Below are 25,074 nucleotides of genomic sequence, written 5' to 3' on the forward strand. Positions count from 1 at the left end.
ACTTTCAATTGAGGAGAATTTAAAGAATTAAATGAATGTTTTGGTTAGGCTGATGAGGACACACTACAGTATATAAGGCCAAAGTAATTAAATTCTTTGTTTTGCGTCCACTCTAAATGGGAAAAGGTACGCGTCTAAGCGGATGAAAAACACACACAAGAAAATAACACAATTAATTTGATTGCAGCAAATAAAAAAATTGTAACAAAATTTTAGTTCAGAAAAGCTAAGCGGTTTATGTCCTAAATTTCCTATTCAAATCACTATTGTGTGTTTTTCATGAAAACCTTAAAAACCTAAGCGGGTGGGGACGCAAAACAAAGGATTTAATTACTTTGGCCTAATTGGAAATAACAACATGTCAATTACAAGTTGATTGTTATTATCATAGCATTTGTTCTGTTTTGTCGTGGACGAGTGCCAAATATTACTGTTTTCTCCTTGCTTTGAGATGCAAATCGGCCCTGGCTTCACCTCCTTCCTGTATGGAATAAACTCAGCGACAAGTTTAGTACATATTGTTCTCACCTGTTTTTAAGGTCGCGTGATAATCCGTCGTTGCCGCTTCAGTTGATTTGCCTAAAGTGTAAAACGAGAATGAAAGTCTTCCGAACAATTGTTTCATATACTCAGACTTAGGTGCTTGGTCGATGACCCCTGAACATCAGCCTCATACACTTTCAATTGAGCAGAATTCAAAGAAATTAAATGATGAACCTTTGAGCGCAAAAGTCAATTTTCGTTACCTTTATAGGATGTGTCCCAGTCAATTTCTTTTTCAGATTTTGGCCAAAATTTTAGTGAAAAACTGCAGCAAATGAAATGTGATATCCATTTGATCCAAAATTATAAAAAAAATACAGAAAAATTCATAAAAATTGGTAAAATGTTGCACCGAATTTTTAGTTGGGAAAAATAAAGCGCTTTCGGGTAGTTCCGTTGCGAACTAAAACGTAAAAATATTCCTGAAAGAGACAGGCGATACCACACGTTTTAACGCTCGACAACCTCGTTCTCTGGAGTACTGTCATACGCAATAGACGTATTAACACGGAGAAAGCTATCTTGCCATAGGGTAGAATCGTATCTGGATTCTTTCTGGTTAATGCAGCTAATCGTCAGTGTCCTTACCGGTATAAGGATTTCCCGTCGTAAAGGCTACGGTTGGCACATCTGTAAACAGGATAGTTTGAGATGCATATTTGTTATGCACGTCAGTTATGAAATACCAAAGATAATTGAACGTGAACTTTAAAAAAATTGTATGATATTTCATTCTATAATGAAAAGGCAATTCAAATTTGAGCAACACCTCCTATCTTCAATGGCACGTTATCCATGTGGCTTCAAAGAAATGAATGGCCCCTGCTTCTTAGTCCACAATTTTTAAATTAGAGCAATCTAAAATAGCTCGTTGTCTAGTTTTGCATGGACTCAAAGTGCCCTTGCAAAGAACCATGTTCAAGTTAAGTTTTATGCGTAATACTTCAACAAGAAGTGGCATCGAGCTGAGACAAAGCTAAAACGAAACAAAATTGAAAATTGTGATGTTGTTTGATGATCTTGATTATTGAATGCTATAGTAAGACTGCATTTTCAATATTTACACTAAAACCTGACCTTTTGGCCTTTAGTACCGTTGGTTTTAATCACAAGAAAAATTTATAATTCGAAGTGAACAAAACACACTTATTTTAGAATAACTAACTATCATTAAAATCATTGTCTTTGATAACTTTCATGAAAACCGATACCTGGTCTTAATAATGCGGAATATTACGATAGAATTTGAAGAACTCACACTGATTAAATCCAATAATACTTATCTGCCATAGACGGAACAAAGTAAAAATTGATATTGCCATATCGTTCACAAGCAAAGTTGATATAACTGTACACGCCTCAGTTTTGACAAAGTGGACCGCGAAAAGATCACGAGACAAGGTATGTGTAATTTATCCTTCAGTACTGAGTTGAACGAAACGGTTATACCTTTCATTCTCAGCGACATAATTTGATCTCATGCATAAAAGAAGTCTCTCATTTAAACTACGATGATCGTTCTTGTTCTATATTTTCAGTTCCCATGATGACGTGGTGAAGTAGTTTGTCATTGTTTGGGGATGCCTATACTTAACAAATGATTACTCACGTGGTTTTTCAACAAATGATGTCAGCGATGTTAACCCAACTGAATTGCTCGCATTACACGTCACAGTGACTTCATCATCACCATCTTCATCTATCAGTGTCCATGTCCTGGAATTACCTCCAGTCTGACCATCATCGCTCTCCCAGGAGTATGTGACGTCATCAGGATTAGCACTTGCATCACATTCCACAGTTACTGTGTTGCCTTCCCAGATTTCGACACCAATGGCATGGATTACAGGGGCGTCTGAAATTTCGAATATTGCTATTTATATGTGAATGAACACGAAAACATGCTGTTTGTTTGTTTATATTGTACAACAAACCTTGCTTAAACTCATATTGATAAGATTTCCATACAGTTTTCCAGAGTGATGTGAACTTCATGTTCGACAAATTCATTACTATCTAAATGTAAATGGTTATGTTAAAAGTGATGACCAATACACAACGATCTGCAATGACAAAAGGCAAGACTTAAAGCTTTAACAATTTCAAAATATTCGAGGAAGGTGAAAAGTTAAACGTTTGTTGGTAAACAGAGCAAAACTTCTGCAAAAACCAAACACAGTAAAAGTTATCGGGCTCTAGAATCTGTCATTTCTCGGAATGACATGGTGTCTAAATTAGTTTCGATCGTTAAGGATATTAGAAATTAAAGGTGCTTAAAAATATTAGTTTATTCACGGCACGGAGAATGGTTTCAAAATATGAAATCTGTACAAGCAGCAAATGTCAACTTACGTTGCACATTCATTAAAATCTGTTCACTTCTTGGTGTTAAGCTTTCATGTTGAAATGATTGACACTTGAGATACTGTTGATCGTCAGAAGCATTGAATGAATACAGAAGACGACTTTCTGTGTCGTAGAGTCTGGGATCTTGCACATTTGGTGCAGTGGAGTTGTCACTAAAACTTGTGATGTCATTGTCTCCTATCGTCCACAGTAGATCAGCTGGAGGGTTCCCGGATGTTGCTGTGCATGTAATTATTTCTGGAGATCCTGCTTCGACGGTTTTCGGGTCCTCAGATTCATCGATGACGACACTTGACACTTGGTCTGAAATCAGTGCATGGTGATTGAAATAATTATTACTTAGCAACAGAAGTAATAGTTTCCAATTGAAGCTAAGATACTTTTATCGTGCATCAAGCGATACGATCAGCTAAGACGAAATGATAACACAAAGTGTCAGGTTGAGCCGTCGTACCTTCTAAACGATTTCGAGTTACCTTGAGCCATGTCAGAACAATGCTACAATAATATCAGAATGTCATAAATTCTGAAATCTGTCCCCTTCTGTGGACATCAAGTCGACATAGATCTCCCCACACACTAATATTTAATATTTTAGAATGCTAGATCATATCAGGAAGAAATATATTTCTTCAAAAGTGTTGAGATATTTCATCGAGATTAAAAAATCCATGACGGTATGCATTTTGCTCTCAAATCTTTTATCATCCGTGATTGAATTTTTGCTTGAAATTTTTTCGTCAAGCAATCGTGAGATTTGAAAGTAAAGGGCACAAGGTTTATTTGAACATCCTTTTTGTCATTTCATCTGCTGTTTGCTGTGTAGTATTTAAATTTTGTTACAATTGCTTTAGTTTCTTTAGTTTTCATAGAGTGAGATAGAAGGCTGACAATACAAAGGAGGTCAAACAATACGCTATACGAAAATTCGAAATTTATTGATTCATTTCCGCCATTTGTAATATCTTAACTACATATGAATGCATATATCATGTGTTTTTATTTAGCCTAATTGCACAAGCTTCTTCAAATGGTGTTTCTCTAAAGCTACGTTACCTTAAATAATTCAAACTCACATAGCACAATTAGTTTTGCATGAGGGGCTGTTGGACGAACAGCGGTATAAGGCCAGCAGTCATATTGTGCGTCTTCATCCAACGTTGCTGAGATCACAATGAGTTTGAAGATCTCATTGGCTTGTCCATCACATTCAACTGAATACACTATTTCAAAGCCGCCGCCAAATATACAGCTTCCATCAGAACTGAAACACTGTGCAATGGTAGTCCAACTGTTATCACCGTCTTTCTTTCTTCCCCACTGTATGCTGTGAATGCCAGGACTTGTATCCCATGTAACAGTGCAGTTGAATGATGCAGACTCTCCTGGGTTCACATACACTGTGTCTTTCGGTCCAACAACTGTCGTCTGGGCGTACGAGTGAAAAACAACTGTAAGAATATCCAAATAATGCAAAGTGTGAAAATCAGTAATGCAACATGTAACATATAATATATTATATCATGCTAGTATATTGATGGCACGTATGCAGCTATGTGATTGGTTAAGCGATGAAAAGAACAGTGGTATATTCGCGATATACAACGGCGAGCACATGCGCGAGCTCTCAGCTTGAACAAAACTCTTCTTTTTTTACGTGCCATACTATTTCAATATACGGTTATGATATAATAGCATAAATAATACACTGCATGAAAACCCAATAATTCAGATAAATTCACATTAATGAGTTGCCTGTATTATAGTGTAATACACGTGAATTCACATGAATCCACATAAATACAGGCTTGCTGAATACAAAAAATGGATTCTTGACTGTATTCATCTGTATATGCACTCTTCAGCTAAAATACAGGCAATAATCCATGTTAATACAGTAAGTATTATAGGGTTTTCATGCAGTGACACCCAGTGACGGTATATATATACCACTCGATTTTGACCACTTCACTTCATATATGCACGAGCGATATAGGTCGTGAACTCGTCAAAATATCGTGGTATATACCGGTACCGGGTGTGCTTTATCGCTTAAAAACCCTACTTCTACAAAATTATGTAAATAAAGATGGATATCAGCCGATTGTAATGTTTGTGTTGAGTACGCCCTTGGTGGTAAATGACGTGACTGTCTAAATATCAGCGCAGAAAATTATTGAATACGATCAATGGACCATTCTCTGCATAAATGTTCCACTTAGTCATTTCTATATATAGGGAAGACGTAATATTAAATGGCTTGGCGAAGCTGATGTACACTCAGTGTCAATTTTCTGATGTGAAGAGATCCTCAAAAAGCCGTATTCACCTCGGGTCACACGTCGTTTACCAACACCGAATAGGTCAATAAATTATAGCTTGTCAGTGTACAGACCAACTTCAAACAAACAGCCAACAAATTAGACTAAATTTTCGTACTGTGTCAAGAAAGTATTAAAAATGCTCAGTCGGCATTACGATGTTATAGATCGTTCTAAAGTCTTAAATAGTCATATCATGTACGCCCCTCTGGGCAGCATATGCTCACATAAATAAGAAGCGTTGCAGCTTCAAAGTACATGAAAATGAAAGTACAAAGAAAATGAAAAAGTCGATCGTACACACTGGAAGATCTTAAGAATAGAAAGCCCCTTTCTGACATACATTAACGCAACGTCTTTACTCACCAAACTGCAAAGACACCAATAACGTAAGCATGACATACATGGTGGTGGTGGTGCGCAGACAGACTTCGACGTGGAATGTTGCATGTACGGTTGTAAATTATTAACCACATCGTCCTGGTTCATGACCCTTGTTCTTTGACGTCAGCCGCCCACAGAAACGAGGTAACATGTTCATTTACCTGCTAGTATTAGCTCTTCCGACATTAGCTTCTCATTTACAGCAAAGGAAACTGTCAGAGGAAATTTCGAGTCGCTAAAGATTTCGCCATTCCGAATGATGTAGCGGGGGTTTCCCGTGCTCTATACAAACGGCATGGAATCGTTCACAGCTGAGTGTTGTGGAAGTTTGAGAATCCCAGGATCTGTCCCTTAGGCACATTCTACGAAAGGTGTTATCATATTATGATTATGAGTATGATTATGATTATGATGATGATGATAATTACTATTATAAAATAAAAAATAAATAAAATAAAACAAAATAAAATAATTATTATTATCAAATTGTTTGAAATTACACACACGTCTCAGCATATTGTACACTATAGAATATAAAGTAAAATAATAAAAATTAAAACCACACATGAAGCTAAAAAGAGAAAACTCACTGGATAAAAACAATAAAATTAACCAAAGGGGTCCTTTTAAAACTTACAAATAAACCTGAGTAAAAAGACAAGTTTTCAAATGGCAATTCTGGCTGCCTTGATTTTCGAAGGCAGATCGTTCCAGAGTGTGGGCACAAAAACAGAAAACGCCCTCTAACCGTATATCTTGTTCAAATTACAATTTCTCGTTTGGTCGCAGGTCCCTTGCCGGTAAATATAAATTAATAAAATCTCCCAAATAAACGGGTGCGTTTCTATGAACGACTTTGACAGTCAACAAGAGTATTTTGAATTTGATGCAGGCATCTACAAGTTAAGTATTGGTGAGACATGATCAAACTTACCGCCCGGGTACGAGAAGCTCGCAGTAGCATTCTGAAGAGACTGTGCAGTTGAGAAAGTCGGCCTTAGAAATTCCAAACGAAAGGTTATTACAGAAGTTTAGTCGGGATGTCACAAAATACATGGACTAGTTTTTCAGTCTTAGATTTACCAAGTAGATTGTGGCTCTTAGACATTCAATGCACTGAGGGAAAAGAAACTGTTTCTGCACAACATATGAACATGGTCAGATGCGTCTCGGGAATAGCTGAAGATATTAGGACTTTCAGATCTTTAATTTACGATACAAGTGAGGACTATTTTGAAACTCATGTAGTAAATAAAGTTTTAATTGGCGTATTTTGTGAAAATCAAATTTTCACCTGCCTCTGTTGAATTACGTTGACACATTGGCCGCCATTTAATATTTCAGTCGTTTGTAATTATATTATAGCTTTGTCAATACCAGTGAATTTTGTGACGTCATACCCCCTGATTATTACTGATAATGCATCCCATTATTCAGCATTGTGGCCCCGCAGCGAGCATAACAATACAAGGTTTTGTTTGTAAACGAATAAAGGCGTGGGTATTTAGAAAGGAGGGAAATTATGGGGTAAACTTGAAACACATTTTAACGACAGGTCTTGATAATGGTGTACAATGTCAATAATAATGCCTTTCTGTGCGATTTATCAAAATTTTGGGGCCCTCCGGGATGCAATTGTCGTCTGCTCCGTCTAGCTCGCGCTCAGCTCCCCTTCGATACGATGCAGAACTCGGTACTACCGTTGTTTACAACATGGCTCGCTTCGTTGATGTAGGTGAAACTGAACTCAGTACCCTCGAAAATGCCAGAAATGAAAAGAATACAGTGCAACAAACCAAATGGGGCGTACGAGTGTTGAGAGGTAAATTTATTTATTTATTTTCGATTCAGCGCTGACGAAAACGAGTGGAAAATACAGCTTGTCATTGCGAGGCGACAGTGAGTTGATGACTGCCGATGTTTACATTCATATTCAAAATAATCAGCAACAAAGCAAAACGAAACAAAATGTTCAATTTAAGGTGATTTTATTTGTTTTTTATTGTTTCCTTTGCTTTAGAATGGCTTGAATACAAGCACTACTCGTTGAATTTTGAGGAACTCCCGATCGATCAGCTCGCTGAGCTACTTCGCGAATTTTACGCGTCCGCTCGAAAACAAGACGGTGAATTATACGGCAAGTCCTCTCTCTCTGGTTTGCGGGCGTCAATACATCGCCATATCACAGGTCCCCCATACCACCGAAAGATTAACATCATGCACGACAGAGAGTTCCAAGTGGCAAACTATGTATTTCGAGGTGTTGTAAAGACCATGAAAAAGATGGCAAAGACACGACAACACACAAAGCGCCTATCAGCTGCGGTGACCTGAAAACTCTGTCGATGTCGCCTGTGTTCTCAATTGCTCACAACGTTGGTCTACAACGAAAGGTCTGGTTTGACCTAATGCTACACTTTGGGAGAAGAGGCCGTGAAGGTTTGAGAAGTTTGACGAAATCATCGTTCGTGATCGAAAGGGACGACATCGGGCAACGATATGTAAAATACACATTCAACGAGAAAGTGAAAAACCACGCCGGCGATGCAGACGACAACTACACTTGTCACGCACGGATGTATGCCACAAACACAGACCGTTGTCCAGTGCATCATTTGAAAAATATCTGAGTTTACTCAATCCTACCAATACATCCTTGTTCCAGCGACCAAAGGCTCCATTCAACCCAGAAGAATCGTGTTGGTACGTGAACGCGCCTGTGGGTGAGAATACTCTGGGGAACATGATGAAAACTTTGAGCAAAGAGGCCGAACTATCAAAAATATACACTAACCACTGTATCCGAGCCACGGCTTGTAAACTCCTGGATGATGCTGGGTTTGACACACGGCATATTATGTACGTCAGTGGCCATGTAAACGAGGCAAGCGTTAAAAGCTACTCTAACCAGCCATCAACGGGCCAACAACGACAGCTGTCATCAACCTTGTCCGGTAGCGTCTACGGAAATGACTCTGTAGCCATTCAAGGTCTCGTTCCAAGGTCAGCTACGGCCAACAATCATGACGACCGTGCGCTCTCCGTTGATCTAACATCTCGGCTACCTATTTCTGATCAACCAGTTGTAAATAGGCGACAAATTTCATCATCGGTTTCTACGAGTTCCCGGCAAGCCTCTCCAGTATGTTTGTCAACTGTACCTTTCAAGCACCCGTGTACGTCGAGTTTTCCTGCTCACCAAAATTCAATAGTTCTCCGCAAGAAGCCATCGAAAATTAAATTTATTGACTCAATTATTAATGAAATTTAATCATTTGAACGACATTGTTGAACTCTGTTGATATTGGTTGAAATTGAATTTTGTGCTGGTTGGAATATACTGTCTTTTTGTCTGTGATACTGATCGTATCGATCAGCTGATAACATGGAAGCTCGTTGGTGTCGATGTTCGTATTGATGAAATATTAATCGAATCCCTTCTTGCATTTCACGTTTCTTGAGCTCTTTGAATGACATGATGTTGAAAGTTGGTGTTTCAAGCTGGATTTAGACGGTAGGGATGTAATTAATTTTCATCGAAAATACATCGTTTTATTTCCAAATAGAATCATGAACGTACTGCGTATTTTTTGTGCGTTGAACGTGAGTGTACAGCACAGTGCAGTGAATGTGGACTGTGTGTGTAAATGTATACAGTATACAGATTCAGGGCCGATCTTGGCTGGGCTATGCTCACTGGGTTCAAACTCAGTTTACATTTCCTTTTTCATTCGTTTTCTACATCTGCAAATTCACTGGCATTGCCAAAACTATAAAATAATAGCAATAATGCACCCCTCCCGGCTCATAATGGACTCAAGCAAACTTTGCACTCCATAATGTACTCGGCTTCGCCTCGTACATTATGTCGTGCAAAGTTTGCTTTCGTCCATTATGAGCCGGGAGGGGGTGCATTATTGCTTAAATATTGGGTGGTTACTGTACTTTATCCAGAACTTGATTTTGCACTGTGACCCATGATCTTATTCTTAATTTCCATGGGCATGAGTGTCGAACGAAAGTTAAAGTTTTTCCATTTCTGGGCATTAACTACCTTAAAGGACCAGTAGCCATACCTTTTGATGATTTTTTACAACCCCATTATTTGATTTCAAGTACAATTTCTTGTTCTACTCACCAAAGAACACGTTAGCTACGTAATATTCAGCTTTTTAAGATTCCAAGTCAAGAAATCGACCTTTTAAAGCTGACGATTCTCTATTGGTTAATAAGCTCAGAACCCCCGTAAATTATACATTTTCCGAAAGCCTAGATATAGAGGAACATATTTGTTACCATAGTGTCACCATTGTTTCCATAACTATCACGTGATAGGTAATTTGCATAACCTTTCAAAAATCGGTTTTCCCTATGTTTTGTTTCAATGCTTTGAGATATATGGCTGAAATTTGTGTGAGTGCAAGCTGTCCCAGGGATCTTTAAAAGCGTGTCTCAGAATTTTTTTAAACCTTCTTAAACAATTTTTATGCCAGAAAAACTTCCAGAGCAGCGAATTTAACCCTAGTTAATTTCTTTAAAATTGTGCTAAAAAAACTAACCAAGATATAAAAAATCTGAGACACACTTTAGAAGAGCATTGTGACAGCTTGTATTCCAGCAAGTTTGAGTAAGATATTTTGAAGTATTGAGACAAAACATAGGGAAAACCGATTTTTGAAAGGTTATGCAAATTACCTGTCATGTGATAGTTATGTAAACACTGTGGTTACCAAATTGTTCCCCTATATCTAGGCTTTAAGAGAATGTATAATTTAGGGGGGTTCTGAGCTTATTAACCACACAGAGAATGTTAGATTAAAAAAAGGTCAATTTCTTGTCTTGGAACCTTAACTCAGCCTGTAAATGCAGAATCCTTGTTATTGTTGACAAGCGAATTCTTGCCTCACCTAGAATTTAAATGTAAATTAATAAGAGAGCATTTTAAACGTATTGAAACTTTATTAACAAGGAGTATAAATTGTAGGTGTTTTAAACATATTTTACGGGTAGAACATGAAACTCAAGTTAAAACTGATATAGTGAAAAAAATGATCGAAAGTTGCAGGTTCTTGCCCTCTGGACGATTACAAAGTGATGTTCTCCTATCTGATGTTGGCAATCACATCGTGGCTTTCTAAAGTCGAACGAGAAGTGTTGACATCTGATATACCAGAAGTTGGAACTCATATTTCTGAATGAAATAGAAAGTTAGGAAGCAAGATTAAGTATAATTCAGTGAATGAGAGAGTGAGTGGGCTGTAGTAGTTGTTGTTGTTGTTGTTGTTGTTGTTGTTGTTTCTTCATATCTCCTTATTAAGGAAATGTTCCAGCAACATAACTTTTACAAATCACAAAGACTCACAGAACTGTGAAAAGGAAAAGTCATTCAAGAAATGAGAGAAAAAAATCGACAGGAGGACAAAAATTTCAAGACAGTTTTAACGAGTAATTATCTTTTTCTTCTCGCCGAAAATAATTTATGATTTGCCTATTACCAAGTAGAGCTGAAACAAAGTTTTCATCATCCAAATTACAAGGGTTTACAATGAAAGGAACACTTACACCATCAACCACTTTAGACCAAAGGCGATTTCTCTCGGTTTCTGTACCAAAGCATGTTGGTAAGTTAGCATATTACTTGTACCTCCGATACAATGGGGGACGGTGCATTGTCTCCAAGTTTGACAAGACCTAAATTTAGGATAAACGTAAGCATCTCTCAATCTGAACTGAGGAAACGTTTTACAAAGCGGTATAAAAAGACAGGTTCATTTTTGAACGCAATTTATAGAAGAAATAGAGTTCCGCATTGTTTTCAACTCTGTCTCTCCCAAGAGTGTTTTCTCTTTCATAGATGGCGTCTGTAATAGTTGATTTCTAGATTGCTTTGGTAGGAAAATATCCTGACAAATAGAATCCAAACAAAAAACATGATAAATCGTATCATACCAGCCTCTTTGATTTTCAACCGTTACTTAGAAATTTTGAATTCTAAGAGACGATAGAAAAAACTTTTTGCAGATTGAAGCATTACTAAGGCGGCACAGTGTACCGAAGAATATTAATTTACATAAATATAAATGTGCTTCCATGGCATCGAATACAAACCTAGGGTACTCAATTAAAGCAATCCATTTCTGCATGATGAGTTCGTGTCGGTAACCCTTGATAACTTACCATAAATTGGGCATAAAAAACATTCAGAAAAACGCATATATTTTGACATCTACCGTTGTGCCTGTTTGCCTCGATTCTTAAAACTTTCCGAAATGAACCAAGCAGGATACAGGCAAAACTTCGATAAAAATATCGTATACGTGAAAAAAAACGAACAAAATGTTCCCACCCACCTCCTTGTGAAGATTCTATATGATGGCAAGATGTTGATTGATTTGTTAATGAGTCTGGTATGTACTTTGTGACTTTGTCAAATAACTCTGAATCTATTTCATCGATCTTTCTCAACACTGTCTCCTTCATAATATCCTTTACTTCAGATGCATTCTTCGCATACATCGCATAATTCCTGAACGCTTGTACAATTCTATCAACTAATAAATCAGAACCATCGCGCATATCGAATACCATATGCTTCCGATTATCGGGGAAGTATTCCTTGATGAAGTAGTCCTCCTCTGACGTCACAGGGACGATGATTGGTTTGCCACGTCGATGCTAAAATTAGAGGAGTTTGACGCTTGTGGCGATAAAATTAAACTGCGAATTTCCTCCTTTAACGGTTCATCTTATACCCTTTTACGATTATTTTTAGCCTTCCGTGCTAGTTTAGTTTTCATATATGACCTCTTGTCGTCTTGTTTTTGCATATAGAGGTAATCCACTTTGGTGGCACTAGTTGGTTTTTGTCAAAAATGTCAGCTATCAAATGCATGGCTCTTCGAACATTGTCGCCATACATGTATTGACGTGAGAAAATGTTTTCAGTCCTATTGATATCACAACATCTGCACGCTCATGTTGTTCGGTCAGCAAGTCTCCCAGACGCTCGAACACTTCCTTGGAAATGTAACATCCTACGGAATCTGAACTTTGTTGGCGTACTACTTTGCAAGAAAGAGAACAATGCATCACATTGTAAGTTTAGAATTTAGCTGATTATTTGCATTCATACAGAACTAGGTTTTAATTTAAAATATATTGATTTAGCTTGCATGATCGAGAAACTAGTAGGCAAGCATTATGTATTTTGATAACTTTTAATATTTAGAATATTTTTATGTGAATATTACATGGCTTTTCTAATTAGTCGATCACTCAAATATTTGTAGGAATGTTCCAACGGCCCATTGCATGTGAAAAGGAAAACTAACTTGCGTAGGACAAAAGTTCTACATTCAATAAAGGGATGGCGTTGTCTGTCGGAACGTACGAACCAAGTTCGATTACTCTTGGACCCGGATGTTGGGCGAAGTTAAAGAGAGAAAAAGAACATGTTTAGCAAAGAATGTAGTCGAAATTTATGCATGTTCATTCAACAGGGATATCCCGGAGAGAGCTGTCGAATGTCAAATTAGAAAGCTGTCATGTCAGTGACATCCGATCAAGTGTTTGCCCAAATATGACAAAAGTCGACCGAACAATTTACATGTAACACGATTGAAACTTATTTGGGATAATTGGATATCGTATTAATGTTTGTTTCAGCAAATGTAAGGTCATCTACTTTTCTTTTTTTTTCGAAATAAACATGATTTTACAGGTAATTTGTAATAAATGCAACTTTAGCAATAAGGCACCAAACAATTTTGATAAATTTGAACCAATGCTCAAAAATAGTTCCTATCGTGTTATGTTCAAATTTTCTTCGTAAATCCAAGTTTGGTCTTCTCAAGTGAGTCGCACATCAAACATGAAAAGTTTCTAAGGTGTAGTTCCGGAGAAAAGGGCAAAGTTTGCAACGGGGGTAGGATGACACGCGCCTGACACCGTACGGCGACCGCGTCCTCTCTGATTGATTAATCCGATCAGTTCATCGTTTCTGACGTCTGAGCTGAAAATGAGTGCTTCACCCGTCGGAAGATGAGTTTTAGCTTCGCAAATGGGAATATTGTGTTTGACATATTAAAGTTGTCTGTTCAATATTAAGAGACTTGTCGACTGTGCTGTATATTATTATGTTTCTGCTGTGTTAAGGGACTGAACCCTACCTTAAACCTGAGATGATAACGCGTCGTATTCACCAGTGAAAACCTTGAAGTCGATCAATCTTCTCATACAGTTGGTTGTAATCAGACTGCAGTATGAATTCATACACAGCCACACCTAAGTGCCCTAAGACCTCCCCGAAGTCGATCTGCCATTGAAAAAACCCGACATTTCTCAGTCTGCTTCGGGGTGTATGAAATATTTTTTCACGAACAGGGCAGTCACACTATATAGCACGCAAAAACCTCTTATGTACCCTGGGAATCTTTTCTTGTGACTGCGCAGTTGCATTGCAGTAAGTCATATTTCAGTCGGTATTGTCTGCACAGACGCAGTCTAGACTTGCCACATGCAAGATGCGTTATTTGAAAGCAAGGTGAAGTAAAACAACTCAAATAAGGGTGGTTTTGAGTACTGTGACCGACTCTATGGCCAGATACAATTATCAGAACCCGGCCTCTGAGTCACGTGTTATACACTGTTGTCGAAGCGGAAAGTGAGTTTTACATGGAGTATGCATATGATCTTTTTGATGGAGACAATAAGCTTTGGAGCAGGAGTCCATAGGGGAGAGGCCAGGAGACAAATCTGGGATGTCAATGTTACAATGCTTTAGATTTTCATTAGCGGTTGTCACAAAATGATTTGCTATGAGTTCAATCTCTTTGACGGGTCCACAGACCCTCGGCAACTTCATGCACATAATGAAGATAGTTTTGACATTTCCTGTATAGTATATACCCTGTTTGCTGAAGGCATACTCAGATGGGTAGCTATATCGACACGTCTTCGTGTCAGAGTTTAAGCACATTATCATTAACACTGCTGTTTCTTTGACCTTTAATCAACATGGAAAATCTATAGCACTGAGAACTTTAAACTTCCAGAGTAAAATTCTAAATTGAATTAAGTTGTGTACCAGGTTAAGGACTTAAATAATTTGACTGACAGAATTATGATACGAATTTTTTACCTACAAAAGATGAAAGTGGTGTTAGAATTTACCAATTTTACTACTAATTTTGCAAAACGGTGCACTAAAATATCACAACTCAACTTTGAGAACGAACACAAATCGAGAGTGAATGCTGCAAAGTGTAAGGTAGAACCGCATCAGTGATGAAAATCATCAATGAATTACAGTTCAAATATTGACGAGAATGGCTGTAACTGGATATTATCAAGAGTTTTCCACAAGAAAGGTTGGGCTGCTCTGAAGCAGGTACGCCAGACATTCCTATTCTTATGCAAATACTGACCAGTGGCGAGTGTTTACCATTACTACCGCTGGCTGCGCTACCCACGAAAATATTTTCCTGGGCAGCGCTGCCAGCGGTAGAAATTGGTCAGGGCACTAGACTGTACACATCGACGCGGAACAGGTCGCGGTTCAACAGAATACAGCCAACAATCACTCTCGATATCATACAGGAGAGACAACAATCTGTCCACTTTGCATTTGTTTGCCGATGTCTCTTTTCGTCCGTTTATCTGTCTGTCTGTTTGTCTGTCTGTCTGTCTGTCTGTCTGTCTGTCTGTCTGTCTGTCTATGTACCATCCTGCCTTGTTCTCCTGCCTGACGGGATACTTATCAGAGTCTTTCAAAGAGCGCGCGTAAATGAGCACGAAAAGCTCTCACCAAAGTGTTATTTACGTATAGCAAGCAGCCTCCGAATTATTTAACCAAATCTAACCGTTTGGGAGAATATTCAGTACAAAAAGCAGCCAAAGGGACAAAAAAAAAAACGCTAATCACTCCAAAATATGTGGGTTTTTTTTTTAAGGCTGAAAGTTCAAAGACATTTATTTCACAGTGAAAAGTGTGTGCCATACCACAACTTTCGCTATGGCATCTTGAAAAACTTATATCCGTTTTTTAGAACTTACAAGGCATCGATAAATTGACTGAATAGTTACAAGAACAAGTAAAGTGATGTTCGATGTTTGTCTATTGATGAAGATTGTTGATATATATTTCTCGACTTTACATTAGCAATCTGAGGAGATACTTTTTTCTGTTTGACGCAAATAACAAAGAACTGAGTTACTATCGATTTCCAGGACATATTAGAACGCTATATGTTTTGCAATTCTTCGCTGATTGTGTAGCCTCACTTCGAAGATTACAAAGAAAACCTAGTTTTCGTCAACATCCAAAATTTAATTTTTATCGACAGGGTACACACAAAAAAATGGCGGGCATGGCCAATTTCTGTGTAATTTTGTGTTCCCTAATATTGTTGAACACGAACTTTCATTCCTTGCTGAATAAGATACTTTCTTTAAGCGTGTCTCATCTTAAACGGCCAGTAATACTAAACATTTGATAATTTTTTCACCACTTTTTTTGAATCTGAACCATAATTCATGTTAATGTTAAGGCATGTTAATGTACACAGAAGTCAGCTTGTCAACTCAGCCTGTACATGTGTAAACTGTATTGTCATTCAAGTTGGTGAAAACTGACTTCTGGTCCGGACTAGAATTCAAATGTAAACAATAACAATGCATTTTACACATATAGACGCCAAGTTGACAAGCTAAATAGTGGGTGTTCCAACATTCTTTTGGGAGTAGAATAAGAAGTTGCCATTGATATACAAAATAAAAATAATGAAAAAAGTCAGCAAAAAGAAAGTATCATATAATCTTCAGTTCCACGAAAGGAACTCATGCATGATCCAAATAATCCTCCAAAATTGGCAAAAATGTGAAAAGAGCAACCAACGCGAACTCAGACTTTGCTGAAGGCAATCCAATTATACTTGTACACAACAGGTGACGACAACGCCCCTGGAAACTACGCTTTCCTGGATCGATTGGCTGCCTTGAATTGGGTGAAAGAAAACATAGCAGGTAAAATGTTGACTATTTATTTTCACTAGAATGCATTTTAGCTGAAAACAGATTTTCAATGTTTCATTGTAATCTCATTTCCACTTTGTCTAGTCTGACTACGTGCGAAGTATATAAAATTAAATTTTCACTTAGATTTTATTTTAGCGGAAAGAAGGTTCAGTGAAAATAGCGAAAATAAAGTATTCCACAGTCTGTGTTCTGTGTTGACATCATTTTGTGTCGACTCAGTTGTCGTAACACACAAAGCTCAACCAGTTGTTTATTTTATTGACAGCTTTTGGAGGGGATGCAAACAGAGTGACAATATTCGGTGAGAGCGCCGGGTCAGCGAGCGTGGATTATTTGTTATTGTCACCAATGAGTGATGGGCTGTTCCAACGTGCCATTTTACAGGTAAGAATGTCGTAAAGTGAGACTCTCCTCGAAAACAGAAAGGTTTGAAATTTGTCATCAAATCTCATCTGTATGGTATAGAAGAGGGTCATTTTTCTTTTTGTTCATGCATCTATATTTTTTACTGGCAACTGGCTGGGCCATCATGACAATTTGATGTAACGTTTCGTTAAATTTTTAAGAAAATAAAGATATTACTATTGTACTTCACAGCGTACATTTTGCGGGATGATAAATGCTTGCCAGTTTGGTACCAACTTCTGCAGTCGATATCACACAAACCTGATTAAAGTTGTTATCGCTCAGTAAACCCAAGCATGTCCCAGACATCTTTTTAACTGACTTGACCACATGGAGACCTCTTAAATATAATTGTAATGAATTCCACCAGTGAAGACTTTCAAAAAGTTCTGTCGATATGATGACATAGTGGCCTAATATGACACCTCGGTCACTCAAATGACTAGCAACAGCATTCCCGGCTTTGACTTATACAGTGATTCATATACTGTATCACTTCATACAATATTAAGACAATTTTGGGACCAATCCTGACGGGTGTAGCATGCTAGCAGGGTACGCTTACCCATTCCGGACACCTGCTACCACCACTAACTATCAGTGGCTACTTAAATTTGTAAATCTCAAATGTCCCATGGACCTGGTAATGTATTACCTTGAATGGAAATGATTATTGGACCAGTTTAATGTCATATTTTTATGATTTCTCTTCTGGGTTCATCGATTTGGGTAGGAAGGGGTATTTTCAATAAGGTGACCTCAAGTACATATAGAATGCACAAGAGTTCATTTGAATATGAAGAATTTTAACCATATTGTGTCTCCTTATCAACAGAGCGGAACAGCGAGACTTCTTGACGGGCCACGTGATGATATGCCCGGGCAAGCAACGCTAGCGTACGGTCTTGGCCGACTACTTGGGTGTGAGCAAGACAACACTGAAGCCTTGGTTCAGTGTCTCCGTACTGTGCCAGCTAATGATATTGCAGATAAACTTGAAACGCCAGAGGTACGCAATGTTCAGGTGTTATTGGTAAACTCCCCTTTTGGCCGATATCACGTCTTGGACTGCAAATTCCGTTCTTTGCGTGGCAAATTAGTAAAAACTATGTTCAGACCAGGAAAATTACATAGAGCTCAGGGAACCGTCATTATTTACGGCCTGGGGGTCGGAGGAATGTGAAAGGGGGTCACTCAAAAAATTGAAAACTTCAAAGGGGGTTGCTCAAAATGTGGAGAGGAAGAAGGGGGGTTACTCAATTTTTGTGCGAAATAAATTGAAACATCTCAGACTGCACCATTGCACACATCAATTTCTCAAAATTTTCGATGCGAGAGGGGGTATCCCCCTCTCGTGCTCTCCCCCTTAAGGTGGTCTGACAGTTTTACTAGTGAAAGACGAATTGAAAATACATCTCAGATTGCACCAGACTGCACCATAGCACACATCATTAATTTCTCAAAAATTTCCAAACATTATAGGGGACAGCCCCCTCTGACACTTCCCCCTCGGCCTCTCGCGTGTTCCCCCCCCCCGATGATAATCTAACAAGGTACATAAGGATTTAAAAGGTCTTTACTATTGCTGTTTTTTGAAAATTTCACAAATACATGCATTTGTAATTCACTACCCTAATAAGTTTGGTGGGGGAGGGATAACTCGAAATTTATGACTTAGAAAGGCGGTTACTCAAAATTAATCATGGTTAGTAGGGGGTTACTCGAGTATCCGATGAAATTTTTCCGACCCCCAGGCCGTAAATAATGACGGCTCCCTCATGGGTATTTTCGTTCAGACATCTGAAAGCAATGGTAAAATGAATTACGATCGAAGTATCTTACTTCTCGACATGACAGTCACGTCGCTGTTGCATAATAGGTGATGGCGACGATATCGCTTATTGCAATTCCACAGTATGGGCTATACCACTCAATGTGGGGGGGGGAGGGGGGAACTTTCAGCGTAAACAATTTCGATATCAAGCCGTCAATTCACTCTTCCTGTGGTGTCAAATGTAGTATATGATCGTGAGGGTGAAACACGGGGTCAAGAAATAATGGAAGCCATGTACTAATTTTCGCTATGCGGTGAAATCGGGAACCGTTCACGTGGTCAATCTTGGTCAAACTTTCCATAATGTTGTGTTTTTTGTGTTATCAATATGTTCTCACTGATCAAACTCTGGCTAAAACGTTTCAAAAAAACACAAAGAAAAACTTTAGAACAAATGCAAAGTTTATACTCAAAGGTTTGTTCTAAATGCACAACAGAATCGATCTCACTAAAAGTCACTTTATATACTGTCAGTATTTAGATAGACAGTGCCTCGGGGACACGTATCGGAACTCTTAAACGTTGACAATAGTGTTGTGCTCCTTTTGGGGCTTATTTGACGCTCATGGAGTTAATACGATTTTCACCGCCTTACTTTCGGTAAAAATCTAAAAAATCAACTCCCTCCCCGAAATAGAAAATGGATGACGACCTTTTGCATTTTAAGTGTCGGGAAATATTAGTAACGTGTATCTTTAATACAGAATGTTGCAAGGTGGCCCCTTAGTTTTGTTTTGATATTGAAAGGAAACAGTATAGAGTATCCTTACGGAAAGTTGCAGCAAACGTTTAATTAAGTCCATCAATTTGGAGGCGCGCACTACTTAACAATACTCCTACCAGTGCGTACTCGCAACCAATGCTTCCGATTTTGGCGCTCTCTCTCTCTGAACTACAGGAGTGCATTTGTTTATTGCATAATATTTTATTGTACCTGAAAGAGGTTGATATTTGCGAACAAGTCTGTTTGATGGTACTTGGGTTACAATAGCCACGCCATTGAATTCTCTCTTTCACCAAAGACGTTGTTGCGAAATGACCCTGACTTTAGTACCTCACGATTTTGCATAAAGAAGGGCTTTTGAATGGCAGCCGAATTTTTGTTACTTATACCGATAAATATACTTAGCTAAAGTTTACTGGTAGGTCAAAGGTCAGGTGGGGCTATACCCCTCAACCACTTCCCGATGAACAGACGAAATGTCGATATAATGGTGCGAGCATGTTTTAAAAAACAAGGGAGCGTTCAGTTATTATTGGTGGGGTTGGCTGGCAAGATCTTCTTTGCATTAGTCAAAATAAGTGAACTCACCCCACCACTGCCCCAAAATTGATTATCCCTCTTATAAGGTTACAAAAATTTCATGATCACCCCCCTCCGTAATGTTTGAGTAAGTATTGCTCCAATTTTGAATGATAACACTGGCCATTACCGGTGACTAGACACAATATACCATCGGTGGAAAAGAGATTTTTCTAAGATCCTGCTCTTTTTTCCAGAACTTGTATTCACTGTATACTGTGTCTCGGAAGGTTCAAAAGTTCTACATCACTTGTGCTGCTGCCAAATTCATGGATTACAACATCATCCTATTCATTATAGCATATAAACGGAATAAAACATAAAATATATGATCGTTCGAGGAAAAAAACTCAATACGAGTATACAGATGAACACGAACAGTCTGACCAACAAACCACTCAAAGTTCAGACCACAACATAACCATACTAGCATATCTATTTGATGAACAATCGCTATCATCAAACTAACATGTGGGGGGAAAAAACAATTCGAGCGACTGATAAGGAACCGCACTTTGGTTCAGAAACACCGTTAAGACGAATCACTCTAACATATAACCGGTTTTCCTGAGGACCCAGATCACTTGACCAGGGCCACGGTCAAAGCACTATCGTTTCACCGGTGTCTCGCGCATGTGTCTCCATATCTTAAAACCACATTAATAGATTCAATATACCGCGTCACTAACAAAGGTAGAAAACGATGTGTGAAGTTGCCCTCCCAGATCATTTTTGAACACTGAAACTGCTTTTAATGGGATGGATACCTATGAAAATTAAGTGAATCCCTCTCTATGCTGTTTGAAATATACATGACCTCCCCCCCCCCCCCTTGAAGTTTTCAAATTTCAGGTGAACCCCCCTCGTCTAGATTTTGCCGGCCCGCCCCCGAATTTAATAACTGAACGCTCTCAGCGCGCTGGGAGATGCTAGGTTTGGCCCTGCAAAGGGCGCCCTCTGTCTTAAAAACATATTAAAGAAAGAATCACGCAGGTAAAGGTGCATGGTTAAAGGTATACAGTCACCTGTAATTTAAATTATGCCCATATATGGTCAAAGGGGCATTCCTTGGTATTAAAAATGCCGATGTGAGGGCGCTGTTTTTAAAAAGCGGCCACCCGCTTAAAATCTGTGATTGGCTAGATTTTCTCTTTCCATGGTAACTGTGGCTAAATTGGAACAGGTGACTGTGCATGTTTAAAAGAATGAAATTGCCGCACATAAATTAAATGATGGCCCGATGGTGGCGCTCTAACAAGACTGGTAGCATTAACACTGCTTGCGAATCGAACGTCAGTAAAACTAGCTAGTGTATATTCGAGCATGCATTCGGCAAACTTAAAATAATATTTTAAAGTGGTTTCCAACGATAAAATGTAGTTTTCCGAAAATATTCCGTGGCAAAAGATAACGAACAGCATGCACGGATCTTCTTTTATAAAAAGAATTATAAATGGTCAAAATTCAAAGACAATGAATGACATCAGGGATGATACTATCTTGAACAATTAATTGACAAAAAGAGGAAGAAAGTTATAGGTCCAAAAAGTAGATTTGGCTTGATAAAACTGTCCTATTGTGATTCATTATCTCGTCATCTCTTGATGTACATAGGTTCTCCCCGACGCTCCTGGAGATGAACCGGCGATTGGTTCCACTTCCTTCACACCTGTGGTTGATGGACGCTTCATTACTGGTCTACCTGAAGATCTACTCGACGAGGGAGCAATCGACAAGACCGACGTCGACATTATGATCGGCGCCAATGCGGACGAGGGAACTTTGTTCCTAGTGTTTATATTTCCACACCAGGTCGCCGCCGATGACGTCAGGATGACGAGCGCAGAATACGAAATGTTGTACCTTGCCTTCATGTCGGATTCGGTCAAGCAGAGCCCAACCATCCAGGACGCCATCAAACTCACGTACGTGCCCTGGGCGGACGTGGATTTCGACGACACCAATTACGCCGAGGCGTTCAACCAAATGTACGGAGACTGTCAGCAAGTGTGCCCTGCAGAGAGCTCTGCGCGCGCGTATTCTAACCTTGGCGCCAACGTCTACTATCACATGACCCACTCGCCTTCTTCTTCACTTTATGGGATCAAATGGATGAATGCCGCCCACGGCGAAGGCATCCCGTTTGTATTCGGATTGAGCCTCAACCCGGTGTGGAATTGGACAATGACCCCAGATGAGGTATTCATGTCACTCAACGTTATGCGATATTGGACAAATTTTGCCAAGACAGGGTAAGGCCACATGAATATAACTTCTGCTAACCACAGCGTCTATGGCAAAATGATGTTGCTTCATTGAGAGCTAATTGACATTTTTACTCCAAAGCAAATTTAAAATGCAAGATTGCATGGATTAGTTTTTTCCGCATTGTTCTGTTCTCTCTCTCTCTGTGTCTCTCTCTGTCTGTCTCTGTCTCTGTCTCCTTTTGGTTCAGACAGTTCTGCCATTAATAAATATCATTAATAAAATGGTTTACTCTGTCCAGAGTAGCCTAAATGTGTAACATATTTCATGACACTTTATTGATGAAGAGAGAGAGAGGAAGAGAGAGAGAGAGAGAGAGAGAGAGAGAGAGAGAGAGAGAGAGAGAGAGAGAGAGAGAGAGATAACTGCCAATGATGTCTATCGCTACCATAATTGTATAAATTTTACTAGGATTCATAGTAGATCATGAGTACAAGTTTTAAGTAAAAATTGTAAGGTGATATGGTCTACGTGCCCATACTCAAAATGTCATCGATCTTTAATGGTTTAGGTTAACTCACTACATGTCCGTGCCTTTCGGAACTACATTAAAAAAAGCTTAAACGTCGCACTCTTTGAATCTTTCTAATTACACTCAGCAATCCAAACTTGTCCGACAATGGAACAACATCGCCATTGGCGGATTGGCCACGGTTCGAAGTACCCGGATTAGAGTACAAAGAACTGTCGCTGACGATGGAAAACAACGAGCGTTGAAGGCGAGGGAGTGTGCTTTATGGAATGACTTTATACCAAAGGTTGAAAATCGCGAAGGTTTGTGTACAATGTCATGACTTAAACACCGCAAAAACTTGACTTCTTCCAGAATAATACATCGACCTAAGAATGTTAAATTCTGTCCTATTATATTGCCATTAAACCTTGACTCCATACACTGTAACAGTAGTTCATGGCTCGGACACTGAGAAGATGCACACTATCATTGCCACATCTTCTAACTGAAAACTAACGACAAAACAATTTAGTTCATTTTTTGAGACATCATGCCGATAGACACTTGAAAGACAAAAACATTTTGACATTTCAATTTCATATTTGTCAAAGGTGTTGTAGATATAGAAAAAAGTCTGAGAAGAAAAAACCAAGACTATCTTATAGTACAGCTATTGTCAGCTGAAAGGCAAATACCTGTGAACTCTCGATTTATTCTTTTGAATTGCATCTCATAGGTAACCGGTAAATGTGGCTCTTTGATATATTGTTTGTATGTTTACTTTCTGTTTGTTTGTTTGTTTGTTCGTTTGTTCGTTTGTTTGTTTGTTTGTTTGTTTATCAAACAGAGGAGGAGGAGGACGACGACTATTCTGGCGAAGATGGCAACATCGATATACCTGTTTGCAGTGGTGGCGCTATTGGCGTAGTCAGATTATCAGCACACATCAGGAGCGTAGCATTGATGGTATCAATCCACGTGACTGCATTGTTGATCTCACAGACTCTCTGAAGTCCTTACATTATCTGCGTCCGACATTTTTCCCAAATACTGACGTAGAATTTTTCTTTTAATTATTTCAGTAATAGTATCAGCGAATAATACTAGTGTTACTTGTGCTGGGACTTTATTTGTTGTTGTGCTTTTATGTCCTCATCATATAAGCTTACTCTTCCGGGGGTAAATCGTGACAAACTTTAAACTTTAATATGTTCATGCGTACTCACAGTCATTCAGTGTTGTGCCGCTCAAAAGGCGATGCGTCGCCATATTATGTAAGGAATGGTCAGAATTAGGGTGCGCAAGTTTTACATCTACAAAAATATTACAGATATTTTTAGGTACTACGTTGAATTACCTTTCTTCTCAGAAACTACATTTGTGCACTTTACATTCGAGTAAATATTTTTGTGAAAGCAACATAAGGTTGATAAAAAGTCTGTATCCGTTCGCCTTCATCTATCTTAAGATTGTGTCGTTCATACCTTATGATGGAGTGTTCTGTAACGTCAAATTTGTATTGTAGCGAACTTGTTTTAGAATGGCCACTCACGTAAATATTACTGTTAGTGAGTAGGTAATAGATCCATATTACCAATCGTCAATTTTCCTTAAGGAATTTGGTATAATTTCTGATTATGTGCATGCATGTTGCTTTGACAGAATTACAAATGTTTATTCTATATATATATATACCCTCGAGAAAGGATCTATGCGTCAAAGCATACATACGTACCTACCTACCTTCTACCTACCTACCTACCTACCTACCTACCTACCTACCTACCTACCTACCTACCTACCTACCTACCTACATACATACATGCATGTAACAGATGACGTAATACACCATTGAGGAATACTTTAGAATTACGTATTCATCACTTTCTGCGACCCACAGATGTGTTTCTATCGAATGAAATAAGGTATGAAACACAGTTGCCAATACGGGACTACTAGTACAACCTGGAATTTAGATATGATGAGTAGGTGTATCAGGAATACCCGTGGATATAGTTGTGCGGCTGCCGCTGATCCGAACAGGGACGCGCGCCGCAGTTCGAAAGTTACTTGTATTTCAGTATGTGTGCATTTTCCAATCATGAACGCTAAATTTTAATTAACTGAATATTTTTGGTCAAGAGCATCCCGCAACCAGTTGCGA

General features: G+C 38.7%; 1 protein-coding gene across 1 annotated transcript; it reads left to right on the top strand.

Moving 5' to 3' along the window:
• The first annotated feature begins 11,160 nt into the window (after positions 1 to 11,160).
• LOC139129347 (cholinesterase 2-like) lies at positions 11,161 to 23,921 on the top strand. Its single transcript, XM_070694980.1, has 7 exons — positions 11,161 to 11,236; positions 16,560 to 16,637; positions 16,915 to 17,033; positions 17,890 to 18,063; positions 21,806 to 22,390; positions 23,056 to 23,230; positions 23,758 to 23,921. Exons 1-7 carry the CDS (start codon positions 11,161 to 11,163, stop codon positions 23,919 to 23,921), a joined length of 1,371 nt encoding a protein of 456 aa, XP_070551081.1.
• The last annotated feature ends 1,153 nt before the right edge of the window (positions 23,922 to 25,074 follow it).

Source organism: Ptychodera flava, chromosome 3 (genome assembly GCF_041260155.1).
Source record: "Ptychodera flava strain L36383 chromosome 3, AS_Pfla_20210202, whole genome shotgun sequence".
Taxonomy (NCBI): domain Eukaryota; kingdom Metazoa; phylum Hemichordata; class Enteropneusta; family Ptychoderidae; genus Ptychodera; species Ptychodera flava.

Coding starts and splice junctions, on each gene's coding strand:
- LOC139129347 (XM_070694980.1), top strand. CDS start 11,161: ATGAAAGGAACACTTACACCATCAACCACTTTAGACCAAAGGCGATTT. Junction 11,237..16,559: donor TTCTGTACCAAAGCATGTTG/GTAAGTTAGCAT, acceptor TGTACACAACAG/GTGACGACAACGCCCCTGGA. Junction 16,638..16,914: donor GGTGAAAGAAAACATAGCAG/GTAAAATGTTGA, acceptor TTTTATTGACAG/CTTTTGGAGGGGATGCAAAC.